Raw genomic sequence first — 21149 nt, forward strand, 5'->3', positions numbered from 1 at the left:
TTCACAAATCTTCAACTCAGCTGTCAGAAGGGAAGTGTGTTTCATATGTATGCAAGACCTGCTTTCCAAACTACATTAGAGAAAAGCTTCTAGGTTTGTATGCATTTTTATTTATCAGTTCCAGATCAGGAACCTGATGCTAATTTCTCTTTAAAGCCTTCACAGTCCATTTATATTCCAAAAACAAAAAAGGAGTGTGACGTTTTCTCTCTCTTGCTCGCTCTTGTTCTCCTCCCCCCCCCCCCCTTGGTTTTACTCCAAAGACCTTTGCATTTCATTACATTCTCAAGATGAAGGTTCTGGAGGTTATAGTAGTGCTGGTAGCCCTGGTACAAGTTTCTCAAAGTTTCCCCACCTTGTACTACAGGAGTTGGTTGAGATTGTTAAGGGAAGGAGATAGCTGTGGAAAATGCAATTTGGAACTTTGCTCCAAGCCTACACACTGTCCAGCTGGGACTGTATTAGATCAGTGTGGCTGCTGTCCTGAATGTGGGAATGTGGAAGGGCAGATGTGTGACTTGGATAAGGTCAATCATTTCTACGGGCAGTGTGGGGAGAACATGGAGTGCAGGCTGGATGCCGACGAAACCAAGTTTGGGGAAATCCCTGAACCACAATGTGTCTGCAAATCCCAGGAAAGTGTCTGTGGACCTGAAGGCAAGACCTATGTGAACATCTGCCAATTCAATGAGGCTTACTCTGAGAAGAGAAGAAATATCAACATGAAGCACAAAGGACCATGTGAATCAGGTAACCTACATAGACATGTATACCAAGTAAACTGTTCTCTAAAGCAGATATATAAAGGAGACAAAGATTTGATGTTAATTTCTAGAAATATCTTTTAATGTTGCAGCCTACTTACAGCAAAATAATGCTTCAGCATCATTATAATTACTGTACTACTTCTTTGAGATTTAAACAAGTAGTTCATCAGCTGGTGTTTAATCTTGTGTGTTGTAAGCTTCTATATTACCATAGTGGATTTTATATCACATGGTCCTCCGAATATGTGGAATGTGAACTTGTATATTATACAAGTTATATGTAAAGTTATATATGACCATAATTGAATTAATATCACAAAGTCACTAATAAGTGAAAGATGTTCAGAGTAGCTGAGCAGAAAGTGAAATGTGGTGAGGGTCAACCACAGAGATAAAAAATCTTTAGAATTATTATTATTTAATGCCTGAACTGATATTGCAGAGGTGGGTAGCAAGGCAGGTCTCAGTTAATATGGTGATGGAACCAGAATGGAATAGAATAGGGTTTGGAAATCACTTAAATAAAGTTCCATTCTTGATATAAAGAGTTAAAAATAATGTAACAATGATTTTTAAAAGATCTAAACACCCACTGATGATTACAAATCCACACATTAGAACAGAATCAAACTGGAATAATTTCCCTAAAGGCAGTTGCATTCATGTTGATTATATAAAATTATGAACCTCATTTCAGTTTGTTGAGGCTTTAAACTAAATACACCTTTTGGCTATGTTTTATTTGCATAGGTAAGAAACAAGCATTCAAATGCAGCTACACTGCATGGCAGGGTGGTGGGAGAGAGAATGAAGTGGTTAGGGTAGTTACTTGAACACTGGCTGTTTTTACAGTCTGATTTTAATGTGATTCATCCTTCAGGAATTAGTATCACCATTTCACATAGCAGATTTCTGAGTGACCTAATGCACAATATGGAGAGAGGTCCAAATTACACACAGCTAGACACAAATAAGGACTCAGAATGCACATATAGAGGGACTTTCTACACGAGATCTCAAAGTGTATATATGTTTGCAGTTTGTGAGATTATATGTAGAGTTCTCACACAAATCTGTACACGTGCGTATGCATATTCCTGTTTAAAAATGTAATGATGCATCATCTCCTATCAATTGTTTTATATAATACAAACTGTTGCTTGGAAGTAGCCTCATTTCTTTGAAGAGAATTTTAAACTTCTTGTCTCTCCATGACTTTCTCCCCTGAAGTTTATTTAAATTGATTGCTTGTTTTACTAAGCTGGAATAGTAAGCGCTGAGTGCAAGCAGAACCAAATGTACAGGATCCTCAGGTTTGCACATCAGCAGACATGCCAAAGAACATTCTCCAAATGTTACAGCCCCACTGCTCCTTGGAACAGAAGGGATATTGCAGAAGACTAAAGTTGCACTGAAAAAATGTGCTTAACTTTACTACTGGTAGTTCTAGATCCAGAATACTGAACTTTTCCACTGATAGCCTCTTGTGGGGCCAGATTCAGAGGTGCTAGAGGTGATAGCTTGTACGTTGGTTACTGGTACAGCATTTGGCACAACAGCCTATAGTCCTCAAGGGCCATGTCGTATTTCCGCTGGGCTCTTCCCATTCTTGGCTATGAACAGACAACTCTGGGCCAAATTCAGAAGTGATATAAATGGTGTTTTTTGTGACAACTGTGGTCCACATATATTTGCTCCCTGGACCCAGGGGGCAATTGCATAAGGGTGGAGGTTCATTGTCAGGGGAGGGAACACAGCAATCCCCCGCTCCTGTAGGGGGTTTGCCAAGCATCTTTAATTTGTGGCCTTGGCTCCCTAGGAGTGTTGCTGGCCAAGGAGCTCAGAATGTGCACATCCATTGATTGTCCTGCTCCCACCCTCCCTTCAGCCATCTCAGTGCCAGGCAGTTCCAGCCCCCCAACAGAGTGGGGGTTGTTGTCTGCCAGCCCAGCACCCACTCCAGACTTTGTCATGAGGATCCTACATGCTGGCAGGAGGGAATCCAGCTACAGGGACTCCAGGTACATGAATTTACATTCATGCTGTAATGGAGGAATTGTTGCAGGAAAAGCAACCAACTCAAGGATGCAAGATAAAGTAGCTCCCCCTGTCTCCATCTCACCTTATCCTCTCCAACCTTACCAGAGTCCTTGTTGACTGAGGTTTGGTAGCAGTGCTGTTCTATCCCATCTGTTCATTCTCCTCTCTTAGCATTAGGGTGACCAGATGTCCCGATTTTATAGGGACAGTCCCGATATTTGGGGCTTTGTCTTATATAGGCACCTATTACCCCCCCCCCACACCCTGTCCCGATTTTTCACATTTATAGTCACCCTACCTGGCATGCCAGAGCTCCATGGGGAAAGGTTGATACTGACTCTCCTAATATTCCTCTGCAACCACGCACACAGTGTTGCATACATAGAACTAGTCACTTTAAAGAGAACCTTGGTGGCTTTAGTTTATATTCTCCTTGCAATTTACCAGTCAAACATTGGAGTGGGGAGCATGCAGTACGTCCTCCTCTGGCCACACCTTCTATTCCTTAGCAAACCCATTTTCTGCTGCCTATACACTGGTGTGAACAAGGGCAGCATATCTGCACTTCAGTATATTTACAAGTGCTCTTGCAGGTGGTAGGTAGCTCAAGCCCCTGATTCTGATCCACTTTGTAACTGTGTAAATCAGTAACTCCTGGATCCTCGGAGTTAGACTACATGACCCTTGCTGTCCCTTCTAACCCTATGATTCTAATACTGATTCTGCCCGTCTGTCTGGCCTTGGACAAGTTATTTAGCCTCTGTGTGCCTCAGTTTCTCCAAGTGTAAAATGGGCATAATAGTTCCTGCCCACTTTTGTAAAGCACTTTGCAATCTAAGGATGAAAGCACTGTAAAAATTCACAGTATTGGTATAGCAGCAGGGCAGAAGATGCACCTTATTTTATACTTGTGTACTGTGCAATGGACAGGATGATGGGACTTTATAAGAACTTCAGCAGGTTTTACTTTAGGACAATAAAACTGTGATCTTAGGGGAAAACATTAAGAAGTTACCAGAGGCTGCCAAGCTGTCATGCAAAGCTCTTTGAATTGTCTTCTGCCATGTGAGAGAATAGATAGGATTTCAAAGAGGAATATTTGCTTTAGAGCTAAAATGTCTTTTTTACCATTTTGGAACTTGGCTCTTAAGAGGCAGAAAAAAGTAAAAGATTAAAAGATATTTTAAATCTTATGTCACTAACACAAATGCACAATGATCTAGATGAGGATAGTACATTGAATGTGCTATTCACCATGGCTCTGTGCCTTGTGAGCTTGTTTACAGCGCTGCAAAGTGTGTGTAAAAGGCCACCATTATGTTGTGGCAGTGTTTTATACCAGTTTCACACAGCTACAAGTAACTCCAAAAGGTGTAATGCAATGGAAAGTCTAGGCCCTGAGATTAGCAATTTATCTGTGCCTTGGCATTCTGCTGGTTGTCCTTTGAATGAAAAACAGATGCTGAGCACTGATCTGTATCTTTTGGTAGCATTCTGTAAATCTATACATCATTAATCTCAATGTATGTTGCGTTCATACTTTTCCTTCAAAGCATCTCCTGTCCTAGGGATGCCAAATAGATTAATTGTATACAGCAACTGATGAATGAATAAATAAATAACAATAAACTCCTTTCATCACAAGAGCAGACTTCTATCTTCTGTCTGCCACACACACACAAAGTCAAAGTCACACATGAGAAAAGGCCCATTTTCTTTCCCCAGAAGGTTGGTTTGATCAATTTCTAGCTTACAAATAATAGCTTACAAAGATTAACTGTATTGATGACATGCAGATTCTCCACACTTAATACATCCTTTTTCAAACCTTTGCTGCTGTTGATTTCACGAAGCAATATACCCACCCCACAGCATTTCTCTTTACGTCAGCAGCACAAAATACCAGATTATTTTAATGGGAATTTTATACGAAAGGAGCAAAGGAATAGTTTACCGCCTTGTGTGCATTGTGTTACAAATCAGACAAATAACAGTAAACATAAATATCATATAGTTGGAGAAATATACCATTTTGTTGTTACCAAATCAACATTCTTTTGTTTGAGTTTGATGTTGGATTGAAAAAAAAAATATCACTTAGAAAATGATTTCTGCACTTTTTTTTCAATAGTTTTGGGGCTAATGGCTATTTTTTCTCACATCTGTGGCAGCAGCGATAGGTGACAAATACATAGTAGGGTAAAATTCATGGCCAATATTTTCAAAAGCAACTAGTGATTTTGAATACTCGCTCTTCCTCTAAATCAGGCCCCCTTAAAGCATCTCATGTTGGGCAGCCACAAATGGAGGCATCCCAAATCATTAGTCGCTGTTGTAAATCCTGGACCATACTGCTGGCTCGGAGTGCAAGTCTACTACCTGGTCCATGGAGAACTTGGGGTCATCTATAGCTTATCTTCCCCATCCCTTTGCACGGGTGCTCAAGAGAGAGGTTATAAGGGAAGCAGCTGGGGGAAAATGTTGTTTGGTAGATAATGCTCCTAAGCCAGAAGTCTGGGAGCTTTGCTGTTTCATCTCTGATTGTGTTGAATGATCTTCCTGTCCTGTCATAAGCATTTACCTTTGCTGAAGGGTAACTGTGTCCTCTTCTCGTGAAATAATTCTACAAGTAAATAGCTTTCTGAGGTGAACTATGTGGGGATTTGAGGGGGAACATACTCCCCTGCAACCCAGACTGAGAGCTCTGATCATTAGTCTTTGGCTAGTTTCAGAGTAGCAGCCGTGTTAGTCTGTATCCGCGAAAAGAACAGGAGTACTTGTGGCACCTTAGAGACTAACAAATTTATTTGAGCATAAGCTTTCGTGGGCTACAGCCCACTTCTTCGGATGCATCTCTGGCTACTACTCTAATCCAAGTAAGGTTTGAAGTAAGTGGATTCATCCACTTGGTAGACTCACTGAGTATGTCTATACTACATTGTATACCCAGGTCTGTGGGTGTACAAGCCCGTGCTTGAGAATCCACACTGCATTGTAAACCTGAATTAAAATTGCTGGGTTTGGGTCTCACAGCCATGCTGATGTGTCCAAATTGCACTGTGCAGACCTTCTGACTTGGGTCTGTGGCTTGAGCTGATTCCACACTCCAAAATGACAGGGCTTGGTCCTGAGTCTCAGTGGGACTCCAGTTCTTACTCAGCACCGCTAGCAGAGTCCATGGGTCTGAGTCCAGAGGGGATCCAGGCCCCAATCAAACTGATTTCTCTTTGGCTGGAAGAGGGGCTGGGGCTCAAATTTCTGTCTGAACTCAGGTTTATAGTGCAGGATAGACATACCCACTGTGGCAGTTCCCCCGGCCTGCTCAAGAACTCCCCACACTTACTCCCACAGAATGCCACTGTGTGGCATGGAAGGCGTTGCAAACCCCAACCTCACTACCTCTGTTGCCTGTTCAAAGCTTGTCCTCATTGACTCCCCTACAGAAGCACAACTAGGATGTTTTAGGCCTTATGCTGTTGGTTGAAGGGGAGGCTGGATTTCAGTCATAAAGACTGTGCCAACCTAGAATGAAGCGGAACAGATACACTGCATGTGAGATGCTCCCCTCAGGAAATTCTAGAGTAAGGTATGTGTATTAAGGGTAAAGGCAGTTATGTGAACACAGACACACATGCAAGGCCAGAGTTGGAGGTATGCAAAATCAGAAACGCATGCAAAGGGAACTTTTAAAAATCTGGCTTTCAATACATATTGTTCTTAAAGTGCTGGCTTACTTGAGTTCACTTTGCCCTTGCAACAGGCAGCAAGATGTTTTTGTGAGACCAGATTCTTAAATCATTCTGGGTTATTTTTTAATCTGTTAGCACCTCACTTTTGATTGGAATTGTTAAATACTGCAAATAATTTGTGAATATTCATTCAAATTCCAAGTGCCTGCTTGGTTTGATCAAGTCCATATACCTTTCTATTTGCTATGGGTGTGTGAGCTTGCACAGTGCTGAGTGTTCTGGCCCTGATCCAGCAATATTCTTAAGCACATGCTTCACATCAATCAATCAGATTGCTCATGTGCTTACAGTTACGTCTGTGTTTAAGTGGTAGATGGGGGCTAGAGTGCTCAACACCTTGCAGCACTGAGTCCTGTTTGTAAGCAGTCACACAAGCAGGGTTGTGTTCACAGGAATATCTGGAAAATTTGAGTTCTTCAGATGAATACTTGGATCAGCATTTGAGCACAGGTATCCAGAAGTAAGATTCACCTGTTTAAAAAGTTTTCTCATCCAATCTGTGAGCAGAAATAACTATCTACATAACGACTAGTGACAAGTTAAGGTAAACATTTTGGCTCCCTAGGCTTACCTGTACTTCCATGCAGAGTCCCATTAAAGTCAATAGAACTACCAGTAGTAAAGTTAAGCAAATGTGAAAATTTCTCATCCTAACTATTCAATGTATCCTTTATGAATTCTGAGTACATTAGGCAACTCTGAAAATCTCAGCCCTAAAGGATTTGAATGCCTAATTCTCATTAAAGCTCATGTGAATTAGATGTTCAAATACTGTAGTCAGTTTTGAAAATCTGAGCTTAGAAGAAAACCAGGATTGTTTAATGAGCAATACATAAACAGCAAATGAGAAATTTGCTGGATATTTTCTCTGCAATGCATAATTTGATCTGGTCTGTATTTGATGTTGTCAACACCTAATTAGATCAATTATATCTGACTGCATGTATTGAAGCTATTGTTTTAGAAATCTGGAGCATTGCTGTGACAATTTCAGCTGCTGAAACATTCATTCTGCAGAGACGTATTGACTCAAATATTACAGGCAAAAAGGTATTTATTTACCAAAGCTCCCATCTTCAAGCATCTGGGACACAGGACAAAAAAACAACAACAATTAAACCCAAACTGGACCTAGTGTCCCAGAAAATACAGATAACTTTAAAAAAAGATAGGAAACATATGTTTGACTGAAAAATGTGTTAGTTGTGGACAAACATACTGGGGAAAAAATGCAAATAGAGTGCCAAAAAGTAGGCTATAACAATGATCATGTTGTTTTTTTCTCTGATTGTTGATGTAACAAATCATATAGTATGTTCAATACATGCATAGTACATGCTGCATATGTACATTCAGTAGATGCATTCATGTACATTCAGCCTGACCCTTATCCTTTAACTGTTTGTTTTCTTATTGTGTTCAAAGCACTGGATGGGCTCCCTCTTGTGGTTAATGAAAACCTTTTCTTGTTTCAGCCAAACGTGAAAAGCTAGTGAATAAATTAAGGTAGCTTTGAACTACAGTATAGCTGTTTATTTTTTTATTGGGTAAAATGGTTCAGATAACTGGTCCTTCATATTCTACTGTATTAGTATTTTATTACCTTTATGTAACATGCAAAAAATGCATTCTTTGCTTTTTCAAAACAAAGCACTGATATGTGCTCAAAAATATTAACAATTTTTAAACATAAGTTACATTAAGCTGTGATCAAATTAGGCAAGATAGAAAAGGCTTAGGCCCAGGTATTTTAAGAATTGCTCCACTGAATGTTGCAATTCCTCATTCTGCATGTATTGATCTCATTTATAACCTCTATAGCCCGGTATAAGGTTATATTGCGTGTTTGCATTGTAAACTTCTGTAACTGTGTAACTCACCAAACAGGAAAGAAGCATTAATTAGTGTAAAGTGCCGGTCTTGTGGACAACGGGGCCTTTGGAAGCAAATGAGCCATTGTGATATCTCAAAAGGACAAAGACTTTGATTATCTTCCCCACTGGCATAAAGAGGAGTCAGGCACTGACACTTGTTCTATCAGTTTGGAGTCTGGGGAGAAGGGGATAAAAATCTCTGACAAGGAAGGAAACTTGATTTTTTTTGCTGCTTGGACTCTAACGGGGCAAGAATCACTAAGCAAAAGCCCCCCAGCTGTTTTGCCTGGGTTAGCCCCAAAGGACATATAAAGTCAGCTTATGACAGCAATTTCTATTATCTTTTGAAACTCAAAACTGATACTCATTTATTTGTGTATGTTACCTGCTTTAACCTCATAACTCCTTTTTTTCTTTTCTTATTTAATAAACCTGTAGTTAGTTTATTACAGGATTTGCTACAGGCAGCATCTTCGGGTTGAGATCTGAGTAAGTGACTGGAAGTAACCTGAATATGGTTGGAATATTTGGTATAAGTGACCATCTGTGATGCATGGGTGGCAAGATAGACCGGAATGCCCAAGGGGACTGTCTGTGCCTCCATGGTAAGACTGTTATAGTGCATTCGGAGTTCACATTTGTTACTGGGTGGGTGAAACATAATTATAGAACATACCACCAGTTTGGGGTGTTTGCCAGTCTCAGGGCAGACTGTGAGCCGCGCCAGACTGCATGACAATATTGTTTGACATTTTCTTACTGCATACAGGCAATTGCATTTTACCACATCCATCTATCAGGCTCTTTTCATATTGGTTCCTTGCAGCTCCTGTTATTTCTTTGCCACCTCAGGATGCTCAGAACTTCACAGGTAATGACATAATCTTTGGCTGTGAGGTGTCCGCCTATCCTATGCCACACCTTGAGTGGAAGAAAAAAGGGAATAAAATGTTTCTGCCAGGAGATGATGCCCACATCTCAATCCAGGTAGATTATGCTTATTCCACGGATCATATTTTTTACTATTGAGTTGTGGGGAGGAGATGGAGGGTTAAAGAGGCTGTCTCATTTTTACTGCCTTTCTCCTGTTGCAGCGACAAGTTGGGTGAGGTAATATCTTTTATTGGACCAACTTCTGTTGGTGAGAGAGACTGGGTTCAGGTCTCCTGTTGCTTCACTACATAGCCCAGTTTATCTGCATATGATAAAAGATTTAGAAAACCTGACCTATGAGGAAAGAGTAAAAAAAACTGGGCATGTTGAGTCTTGAGAAAAGACAACTGAGTGAGGACCTGAGAAGTCTTCAAATATATTAAGGGCTGTTATAAAAAGGATGGTATCAATTGTTCTCCATGTCCACTGGTGGTAGAACAAGAAGTAATGGGCTTAATCTGCAGCAAGGGAGATTTAGGATAGATAGTACATAAGAACGGCATACTGGGTCGGACCAAAGGTCCATCTAGCCCAGTATCCTGTCTACTGACAGTGGCCAATGCCAGGTACCCCAGAGGGAGTGAACCTAACAGGTAATGATCAAGTGATCTCTCTCCTGCCATCCATCTCCACCCTCTGACAAACAGAGGCTAGGGACACCATTCCTTACCCATCGTGGCTAATAGCCATTAATGGACTTAACCTCCATGAATTTATCCAGTTCTCTTTTAAATGCCGTTATAGTCCTAGCCTTCACAACCTCCTCAGGTAAGGAGTTCCACAAGTTGACTGTGTGCTGTGTGAAGAAGAACTTCCTTTTATTTGTTTTTAAACCTGCTGCCTATTAATTTCATTTGGTGACCCCTAGTTCTTGTATTATGGGAATAAGTAAATAACTTTTCTTTATCTATTTTCTCCACATCACTCATAATTTTATATACCTCTATCATATCCCCCCTTAGTCTCCTCTTTTCCAAGCTGAAAAGTCCTAGCCTCTTTAATCTCTCCTCATATGGGACCCGTTCCAAACCCCTAATCATTTTCTAGAGCCAGTATATCTTTTTTGAGATGAGGAGACCATATCTGTATTCAGTATTCAAGATGTGGGCGTACCATCGATTTATATAAGGGCAATAATATATTCTCCATCTTATTCTCTATCCCTTTTTTAATGATTCCTAACATCCTGTTTGCTTTTTTGACTGCCCCTCCACACTGCGTGGACATCTTCAGAGAACTATCCACGATGACTCCAAGATCTTTTTCCTGATTCGTTGTAGCTAGCCCCCATCATATTGTATGTATAGTTGGGGTTATTTTTTCCAATGTGCAATACTTTACATTTCTCCACATTAAATTTCATTTGCCATTTTGTTGCTCAATCACTTAGTTTTGTGAGATCTTTTTGAAGTTCTTCACAGTCTGCTTTGGTCTTAACTATCTTGAGCAGTTTGGTATCATCTGCAAACTTTGCCACCTCACTTTTTACCCCTTTCTCCAGATCATTTATGAATAAGTTGAATAGGATTGGTCCTAGGACTGATCCTTGGGAAACGCCACTAGTTACCCCTCTCCATTCTGAGAATTTACCATTAATTCCTACCCTTTGTTCCCTGTCTTTTAACCAGTTCTCAATCCGTGAAAGGACCTTCCCTCTTATCCCATGACAACTTAATTTACTTAAGAGCCTTTGGTGAGGGACCTTGTCAAAGGCTTTCTGGAAATCTAAGTACAATATGTCCACTGGATCCCCCTTGTCCACATGTTTGTTGACCCCCTCAAAGAACTCTAATAGATTAGTAAGACACGATTTCCCTTTAGAGAAACCATGTTGACTTTTTTGCCCAACAATTTATGTTCTTCTATTTCTGACAATTTTATTCTTTACTATTGTTTCGACTAATTTGCCCAGTACCGATGGTAGACTTACCGGTCTGTAATTGCCGGGATCACCTCTAGAGCCCTTTTTAAATATTGGTGTTACATTAGCTATCTTCCAGTCATTGGGTACAGAAGCTGATTTAAAGGACAGGTTACAAACCCTAGTTAATAGTTCCGCAATTTCACATTTGAGTTCTTTCAGAACTCTTGGGTGAATGCCATCTGGTCCCGGTGACTTGTTAATGTTAAGTTTATCAATTAATTCCAAAACCTCCTCTAGTGACACTTCAATCTGTGACAGTTCCTCAGATTTGTCACCTACAAAAACCGGCTCAGGTTTGGGAATCTCCCTAACATCCTCAGCCGTGAAGACTGAAGCAAAGAATTCATTTAGTTTCTCCGCAATGACTTTATCCTCTTTAAGCGCTCCTTTTCTATCTCTATCATCGAGGGGCCCCACTGGTTGTTTAGCAGGCTTCCTGCTTCTGATGTACTTAAAAAACATTTTGTTATTACCTTTAGAGTTTTTGGCTAGCCGTTCTTCAAACTCCTCTTTGGCTTTTCTTATTACTTTCTTGCACTTAATTTGGCAGTGTTTATGCTCCTTTCTATTTACCTCACTAGGATTTGACTTCCACTTTTTAAAGGAAGTCTTTTTATCTCTCACTGCTTCTTTTACATGGTTGTTAAGCCACGGTGGCTCTTTTTTAGTAGAAAATCTTTCTCATTACAAGGATAGCTAAGCCCTGGAACAGGCTTCTATGGGAGGTTGTGGAATCCTCATCGCTGGAGGTTAAGAACAAGTTGGATAAACACTTGTAAGGGATGGTCTAGGTTTACTTGGTCCTGCCTCAGTGCAGGGGCATGGATTCAATGACTTCTCAAAGTCCCTTCCTGCTCCACATTTTTCTGATTCTCTGAACGTCAATAACAGGATACAACACTATTACAAAGCCTATGTTGTTATGATAAATAACTTGCTAGCAGGGGGTGCTACCGTATGGCCCTGCCTGGGGAATTAAGAGAATTCTGCTTTCAGAAATGCTTGATGAGAGAGGACAGCATATGTAGAGGAAGAAGTAAACCCTGAATGTTGCACTGTCTTGGCTCTCTCTAATGGATCTGGTCAGGATCCAGAAGTCCTTACCAGGCAGAACTCCCATTAACTTCATTGTGATTTTTGCCTGCATAAAGACAAAGAGGATCTGGCTCTCTGATCATTGGCAGTTAAGTAGCTGCTGTCAAGAATAAAAGTGTATATTAAATCTAATCCAAGAGTGTAGGCAAGGGTGGTGTACCCCATGCTGAGGAAGAAGTTCCTCCACCTCCTTGTATGGCAGGAAATATAAGAGCTTTCTGGCCTGGAAGGTGAAGTGACTGCAGGCCTCGGTAGGGGAAACAGCCTTTAAAAGGAAGTGTTTGGGTTGTAGGAGGGGCACTGGATTCCAGAGGTGAGAAGACCTCTGCCTGGACCTGGGCTGAGAGGCCCTTTGTCACCTTTTATGCTGTTCAGACGGGGCACTGTAGTCAAAGTGAAACAAGTTTGCTTTGAACTCCCGGCCATATTTGGGATTCACCACCCTTCTGGAGCCAGAGCTTCCATAGACCCCTGCCTGGAAAACATGGAGCCTAGCACTCAGCCAGCTCAGTGCAGGAGCCAGCTGGTCCAGCCCAGCGGGAAGGGAAGGGCAGGGTCTCCTCCCCTAAAGACAATACACCACCTATGATTAGAGGGGAGCACTATCCCCTGGAGAATGAAGGTGGGGCTGGGCCAGCTGGTCACACCAGAAGACCATAGAGGAACAGAAATCTAAAAGCCACCATTTCCACCCATCTGTACCCTCACCCCCAAAAGACTTATAAGGATGAGAGGCCCAGGAGGCCTATGGAGAAGCTGACATATGGAGCAGAAGTGGAGTCAGGTGGGGGGCTGGGGATGCAGAGCAGGGAGGTGGTCAGGGCTGAGTGTTGGAGAAGTTTGGGGAAGTGGGCAGGGGCAGCATGAGTTGAGGGGGCCCAGGGCAGCAAAGGGGAGGGGCACACAGGAGTAGATAAAGCTTGGAGGCCAAGGGGCAGTGGCAATGTACAGTAATGGAGAGCAAAGTTTGGCTCCAAACATAATTCAGGTAATTACCCTTGTGAAAAGCATCCTCTTCTCTGGTGTCTGCTAAATCTTGACAGTGTATCTGCCTTCTCTCAGGCAAGAGGTGGGCCTAAGAAGTACGGTGTGACAGGGTGGCTGCAAATTCAAGGCATCAAAAAATCGGACGAAGGCATCTACATCTGCCAAACAAAAAACAAGTATGGCACTGCATATGCATCTGCAAGACTGAAAGTCATTGATGGTAAAGTGTTTTACTTTTGAGGTGAAGAATTTTTAGCATTTGGTTTCAACATTTAGAGCCCGGGTTTCAAATGCTTCTGCCTCACCTGGTAAATGCAAATCCTCTGTGTTGGCACTTAAACTGATGCTCAGGTGCAGAAAGCAGGCAATTGCCCCACAAACTCTGTGGATCTGTCAGGGGTTGAGCACCCTCAGTTCCCACAGACTTCACCTCACAGGGATTGGCCCTTATATGCTAAGGTGAGTGTCCAAATGTGAATGTCCTATTAAGAGGCCCACATTTGAAAACTGTGTTCTGTCACTGTATCCTTATCTCTTATCAGCTCTAGGTATTTTTAGTCAAAAATGTGTATGAAGTGTAGTAAACAAAAAAGGATAAAGTGGTTAATATCATGGGGGTTTGCTACAATGTTCACCTTTTTCCACCTGAAAGACACTGTGGATCACAGCTGTAAAGTTGTGCCATCCCTTTTTACACAACCCCCCTTTGACCACAGGTAGAGTTCCATACCAGAACCATAGCTGCATGTGACTCTGAGCAATTCTTAGAACTTCAACAATTCTGTTTAATCATTTACTTTTTGAAAAATTAGGAAGGAATTTGAAATTGCTTTTAATAAGCGTGCTTAGAGAAACATATGAAGTAACTTTTACTATTTATTTTTGATTGGGTACGGTCCTGGAGGCTAAACTTCTTTTGACTCTAAAGAGAATTGTGCTTGCATTGCATGGGCAGAAGCAAGCTACATTGTTCATATTTCACTCTTGATATGGGCCTCTTCTCTTTGCCAAACAATGGGCTTGATCCTACAATGGTAATTTCATGTGCAGAGCACTTGCAAGATCAATTCATGGTTTACTTGTGTTTGGAATAGAGTTAAAATAGGTGTGTTTTCCATACTTGAGAGTGGGAGAGAGAAATAAATATGGCAAAGCTCCCATTGACTTCAATGATACAGAAACAAGCCATCAGATATTGCCTCTTTCTCTCCAAAAGAGAACTTGCTAACCCAGTAACAAGTGTGTTAAGCTCACTGTAGAATTCTAAAATCATGTTATCTTCCTCTTAGTTCTTGCTTTGTTTATGTTCCTTTTAATGTGGAGACAATTTGTCTTGCTGTGCAGGTTCATCCTCTACATTTCAGATTTCTGCTGGCAGCAGAATCACAAGCTACACTACAGATTATGGAGACTATTATGAGCATACTGAAGAGGAGGAGGAGGAAGAATATGAATCTGGAGACTATGAAAATTGAAATAAGTTCCTATGATAGTCTAGATATATTAAGGGTCCAATATCCTTCCCTTTCAGCTGTATTTACCAGTGTGATTGTTCTGTAAAGAGTCCCTTCCTTCCCACAGTTTATATAGCACTCTTCTGGAATTTGCAGGATGTGCTCAGTCATTTGGCCAAAGAGTACTGTACTACATATCGCTAATAATAATCAGATAGACCATAGGCTGGTATTGTCAGACGATTGAACACAACTCTTCAACATGGACCTGCCTATTAAGTATTCTGAAAAAGATCCTCTTCTCCATTTAAATTTTTTTAAATGTTGAAGATTGGATTAACAAAATCAGTTCTGAAACTAAAGGAACTCTTTACCTCCCGTCCATTATCTTCTTTCTGCATTGCCCATGTAGATCTCAAGAGAGCAGTCACAAACACAAGTAGTTACGATTGCAAAATAGTTTCAAATTAAACTTCTTTAACACTTTCAGGAAGACTTTCCTTTTCTGGTTTGATAGCTTCCAGGGTTAGTCTCAGCCAAAAGTGAATTGTCTGGGGGTTTTTTGGTTGGTTGGTTGGTTTTTTTGTTTGTTTGTTTTGTTTTTTTTAGCTGAGTGCATGAAACAATTTACACTTTTCCCATTGTATTAAAAACAGCAGGTCGCTTAAGTCATCATGCTAGTCAGGGGCAGAAATTTACTATCTGACAGAAGGGATCTGGGACCCAAGGAGCAGTGAGGGAAATCTAGGGCTTCCTGTGTAACCAAACCAACAGACATACTGTATGGCTCCACCCAGAATAATTTATTTACCTCCTATTCTTTCCCTTGGTCATCACTTATGCTTTAAGCAGAATTGTGTAAGGTGGGGATTTCTATGAATTAATGTGGAGTTAGCAGGGGTGGCTACTCCTGGTCTCTGTCCATGCCCTTCAGACACATGGAATTCCAACTGTACAATGGTCACATAGACAAAATTCTGTGGGCTCCAACACTCACCTTTTCTGGGATGCTTTCAACTAGCAGTGCGTTTTAGCTGCACACACTTCTGATCCCTCAAGATATTGCATTCATGGAAATGCCAAAGGCATTTTTTTTAAAAGCACAAAATTCTTTATTTTTTAAAATATTCTGGGAAAATTCACATACATTTTCCAAGCAATCTAAATCATTGGCCATGTTCCATATGGTCAATCTAATGTGACTCTAGGTGCCTTCAGTCTTGTTTCTCCACACATTTAAAACTTTAACATTTGGAATGTAAAATGATAGCCCTTAAAAACTTGCCAATAAGATTTAGATAACTAAAGAATTACCTGAGGCCAAGATATTCAACACCAAATTTTGGGCACTAAATAAGTGTCCTGGTTTTCAGACATGCTGAGCACCCATTACATCTCATCTCTGCAAATCAAGCCACTTATTTAGGTGCCTAAATATGGACTTAAGACCTAAACTCTAGGCACCCAGTGTTTAAAGTATTGGCCTCAGTACTTGCAATCTTTCCTCAGTATTTCCTATACTAAATACAGTGATGTATAATAAATGCTGGAAATAGTGCACTAATATTCTCTATTTATCTAACTTAAAGTTAGGAAAGTTTTAAGTGCATCCACTGAAAATGGTGCATTGACTTTACATTAATTTAGTTTTTGCATTTAGTGCGTATATAACATGGGTGTTCTGAATGTATGTACAGTGAAGTTTGAACATCTCCTTTACTCTTAAGATGTTGATTTTTCTGCCATATGCCATTGGAAAATTAAATTTTCCTTAGATTTGCAATAAAGTCATAGGCTGGATATGAACCCTGTTCATAGGTGCTAGAACTAAGGGTGAGGGGGTGCTGCAGCACCCCCTGACTTGAAATGGTTTCTATTATATACAGGGTTTACAGTTTGGTTCAATGGCTCTGAGCACCCCCACTATAAAAATTGTTCCAGCCCCCGTGCCCCTGTTTGCCATGAGGTATTAATGAACTTCATGCAGATAATAAAGAAATATTTGGGGTTGTTGGTTTTTGTTGTTGTTTTTGTAGCTTTCCTAGCATGATGTTAATTTAGGAATGAAGTTCATGCCATGAGGTCATTGACAAGATCACTTGACTTAGGTTTAAAAGATGGCTTTGGATTTAACCAGTGGCCTTAGTGTTCTAAGCTATTACCAATCTTTCTACAGATAGGCCAAACAACTTACATTTTTGTATATTAGCTAAATGTTTATTAATTTAAAAAGAAACTTGATCAGTAGATTTTATTAATTTCTAAAATGTAATCTATTTCTATTGAAAATACCCAATCCATAGACATGGAGGTCTAGGGGATTTATTTGTTTGTTTATTTGTTCATTACTACAAACAAGAGATTACCAAAACAAATCATTTAATTGTGGTAAAGTACATATCAACACAGGGGACCAAAATATATTATCTTCAAAACATTATCCATGGAGACAAACTAGAATTCTTTATGGTCTCCTGCTGTTAATGCAAAATTAAAAACAGAAAGAGAATGACAGCTGGAGGAGAAAAACATATATCATACTAGAGATGTGTCAAAAACTGTACAGTTGTATGCAAACTAGAAAATTTGGCTGGATTCTTTTTGACCCCCCTCAGAGAGCAAACATTTCCAAAGCATAGTTAAATGTATTTTGTTTGCGGATGTGTGTATTTGGGGTAATTTAACCACTACATTGCTGTGTTATTTATTGCCATGAAATTCTTATTCCTTTCAGTGGAAATATCGTGCAAAAAAAAAAAGTGAAGTCATTCAAGAAAGAGGGCATACAACAAGCTGATCTTTTCTTGGCTGCTTTCTCTCTCTTTTTTTTATTTTTTAAATCAGACCTTTCTAAATTAAATAAAAGGGATACAACAGATTCAGCCTTTTTCTGGTGGGATAACAATATGAATAAACACAAACAAATAGATCCAATTTAGGGTTTCTCTTTAGCAAGAGGTGTAGTGAAATAACCCCGTAACAACAAATTCAGTAGGATGGTGCCATTCCACACAGGAGAAAATAAGACACACACCTGAGCTGGAAATAGTACATTAAAACCACAGGGAAGTCCAAGTGAGACCTCTTATTAGGAACAATGCGTTCTTAGTTCACAGTCCTGCTCCCATGGAAGCCAATAAGAGTTTAGCTATTGATTTCAATGGAAGCAAGATTAGCTATGATGCCAAAACCATGCAGCACCTTCAGAACAGTGTCTCCAATGTGTCCTACTGTCCAGCTTCCAGTGTAAAGGTGGGCAAAAGGCATAAAAACTCTTTACTTAATTGTTATTTTTAAGAAACTGAAAAAGGGTTTTGTTCTTTATATTCTATTGTCAGTGGTAGAATCTCCCCACAAAAAGCATCTGAGTCTTGGTTTACATTTGCCCTACTATCCTCTATCTGAGTCTCTAATTGGGTTAGGAGGTGGTTTCACTGAGGGTTTAGAAACACACATGCACTTTCCCTCTGATTATATTTGATTTTAAATCCCTGGCGTTTCCTACTTTTTCTGCCCTTAAAATGATTGTGCTTGCTCCTGTGAAGACTGGATCCTCAATGCAACCAAGACAAGCAGCCATTTTAACTGATACAGCCACACACTAGAGAGTGCACAAAATTGGCATGATCTCCACATTCCCACAGGTGAACAATGGTGTCACTCTCTAATACTCCCAATTTTGCCCAGCCCAAGAAACAAGAGCTTTAAGTTTGCTCCAGCATTGCATGTTGACTGTCTTTTGAGCAAGGCATTCACCCAGAAAAAGGTTGCTGTTGCTTATCTTAACACTATGCCTATGAATCTCAGTGCATTTGTAGTTATTTTTTTAATCAGTTCTATTATCACAGTATTGCTGCCTCACTATGCAAATATCCTAACCTGCTAATATGAATGAAGGAGTATTATAATATACAAACAATTGTGTATAACACAAAACTAAATAAAACCAAAGGCTTAATAATTTACTGTGAAAGACATAATACATTTAAATAATCCAACACTAACGCATTTGATTAAAAGGGGCCCTTAATATTACAAATCTTAAAACGATAAAGGTATTTATAAGTTTTTGTGCAGCTAAATGTTACCTAGCCACTATAGTCAGTGGACCAAGCTCAGAGTTGAGATACACACACTTCTGAGCTCTAATCCTCTCGCCCTGTGTAGCCTTTTGGCAATTCACTTCACTTCTCTGTCTTGTCTACAAAATGGGACGTTGTGAGGTTTAATTTGTTGCTATCTATACTGTGTGTGTGTACAGCACTGGACAGGAGCTAGTTCTGCTAGTTTCTGAGGTGACTTCCACATGGATTACCACATTATACAAGATCCCAGGAAGAGATGACACAACCTTTGGCCAATTCGCAGCTTGATCAAAATGTTTTGCCACTACAGGTGTTACTACATGTAGATAGTGGCAGGGAGCTAGAGTATTGTTCAGTTCTCAGAGGAGTGGACGCTGACGATGAGGTGTGTGTTCTAGTTAGTTGCAGAAAATACTAGGCATTATCCACTGGTACAATGGCCTCCTGCAATGTCTGGGGCAAGTGGTGGAGAGTGTCAAGAGACACTTGCCAAGAAAGCTTGCTGAAAGGTGAGGCAGTGTATCATGGGATAGAGCTGGGACAGCCCTCTGAACTGATGCAGTTACAACATGTGACCTCCTATCCCCAGTGAGGAAAAAGCATCATTCTCAGCATTTGTCCACCCAGACCAGAGACTTGCTCCTGAGTAGTACAATCATCAATCAAAGGGACCAATGCCTGTGAAGCTCCTGGAGCTGCATTTGTATGTGGATACAGGACATTTTAGTGGTGTTGCAAGTTCTGGGCATTACACTTTGTTGTTTGCAATGCCGTTCTGCCTAGGGTAAACAGGGCTTAAGAAACTGTATTTGGAAGCTTGCATTGGCTCCTCATTCAGCTTCTTAAGTAAAATTCAAATGGAAAGGAACTCATCCATTTCTCAGCTGTTACCAAGCATTGATGGAACAGAAGCTTCCTTTGGAAGGGGAGGGCAGACAGCAGAAAGAGGACAAGGAGAGGGGGTGACCATTGTTGTTATAGTTACCCCATTAACATTTCCCCATTGGGCAAAGGGATATTTAATGATATTTTGATGATGAGGTCCCAGCCATGAACCACTTTGTTTGTACATTGACAACATCAGGAAGACCCAATTGTGATGCTATATGGAATATGTGGAACATTTGGTGGTATTATTGATACCAATACTATAAAATTGCAAATAATCTGACCAGATATGCCCTGTAGGGTACATGCAAAAATGTTATTTGCCAAGTATGATAATCTTGTTTATATGTTTATCACCTTTGTATTGTGAGTCATAGATATGTATGGTATATCTGTATTTCCAAATTTGTGCTGTGTTTCTGTGTGACACCTCCCAGACAGGTTGGCATCAGTTGCTCTGCATCCTATGCCAGCTCCTCTCTGCCCTTGGCCTAGCCTATTTGATGGCCCATTAAGGGTCATGAGCTATACAATGAACCCATTGAAAGGAGCCAGTGGATATGCTTATGAGCCAGCAAGGCATTTAAGGGCGGTGGACAGCTTTTCCATGCCATGTCCTGTGAAGCTTGTATTTGGGACACAGAAAGTACAGGTCACATGGGAAAGGGAATATAAAGGGCAGTGGCATCTTCTTCATTTTGTCTTCATTCCTGTTTCTTACCTCTGGAGTAACTTTTTTCTACAAACTGAAGCTCTGAACAAAGGACTGAATGACCTATGTGGATGTGTTCCAGAGGGACTTTCAAGCCAGCAAACTTGCCAAGTACTAAGAACCTGATATATGGACTTTGAAGTCTTATGTATGTATCTGAGTGCTTTACCATTTAACAACTCTCTTCTTGTTCTTTCTTTCTTTTCTTTTATAATAAACCTTTAGTTTTAGATGTGAAAGGACTGGCTGGCAGCGTGGTATTTTGGGTAAGATCCAAACCAATATTGACCTGGTAATGTAGCTGGCCCTTTGGGGTCAGAAGAACATTTTGTATAGTGAACAGAGTTTTTTAATAACTTCCTACTGTACTGGATCTATGTGCTGATTGGGAAACAGAGTGCTGGAATACAATAAAGGAGGCTGTATGATTTCTTTTTTAGCTTCTTGATAATAAGTGTGGGGGATCAGGAGCACAGTTTGTGACTGGTTGGTGAGTCTAACTTCAGTGTTAACCACCAGTTTTGGGAGTATCTGCTTTCCTTTTTGCAGTCTGCCCTGACCTTGGCATTTTTAGTGAGAGCTACTCTAGGCACCCAAGGTCACACCCAGGGCTGCCGGGGGGTGAGGGGTGGGGTGGCAAG

The 21149-nt window shown here is 40.5% G+C and overlaps 1 protein-coding gene across 1 annotated transcript; it reads left to right on the forward strand.

Annotated features, from left to right (window-relative positions):
• The first annotated feature begins 290 nt into the window (after positions 1-290).
• Positions 291-15312, forward strand: LOC128841445 (kazal-type serine protease inhibitor domain-containing protein 1-like). The gene is made up of 4 exons (XM_054036458.1): positions 291-750; positions 9257-9417; positions 13445-13589; positions 14714-15312. Exons 1-4 carry the CDS (start codon positions 291-293, stop codon positions 14842-14844), a joined length of 897 nt encoding a protein of 298 aa, XP_053892433.1. The 3' UTR covers positions 14845-15312.
• Positions 15313-21149: the final 5837 nt, after the last annotated feature.

The sequence above is a fragment of the Malaclemys terrapin genome, chromosome 8, assembly GCF_027887155.1.
Source record: "Malaclemys terrapin pileata isolate rMalTer1 chromosome 8, rMalTer1.hap1, whole genome shotgun sequence".
Lineage (NCBI taxonomy): Eukaryota > Metazoa > Chordata > Testudines > Emydidae > Malaclemys > Malaclemys terrapin.

Coding starts and splice junctions, on each gene's coding strand:
- LOC128841445 (XM_054036458.1), top strand. CDS start 291: ATGAAGGTTCTGGAGGTTATAGTAGTGCTGGTAGCCCTGGTACAAGTT. Junction 751..9,256: donor CAAAGGACCATGTGAATCAG/GTAACCTACATA, acceptor GGTTCCTTGCAG/CTCCTGTTATTTCTTTGCCA. Junction 13,590..14,713: donor AAGACTGAAAGTCATTGATG/GTAAAGTGTTTT, acceptor CTTGCTGTGCAG/GTTCATCCTCTACATTTCAG.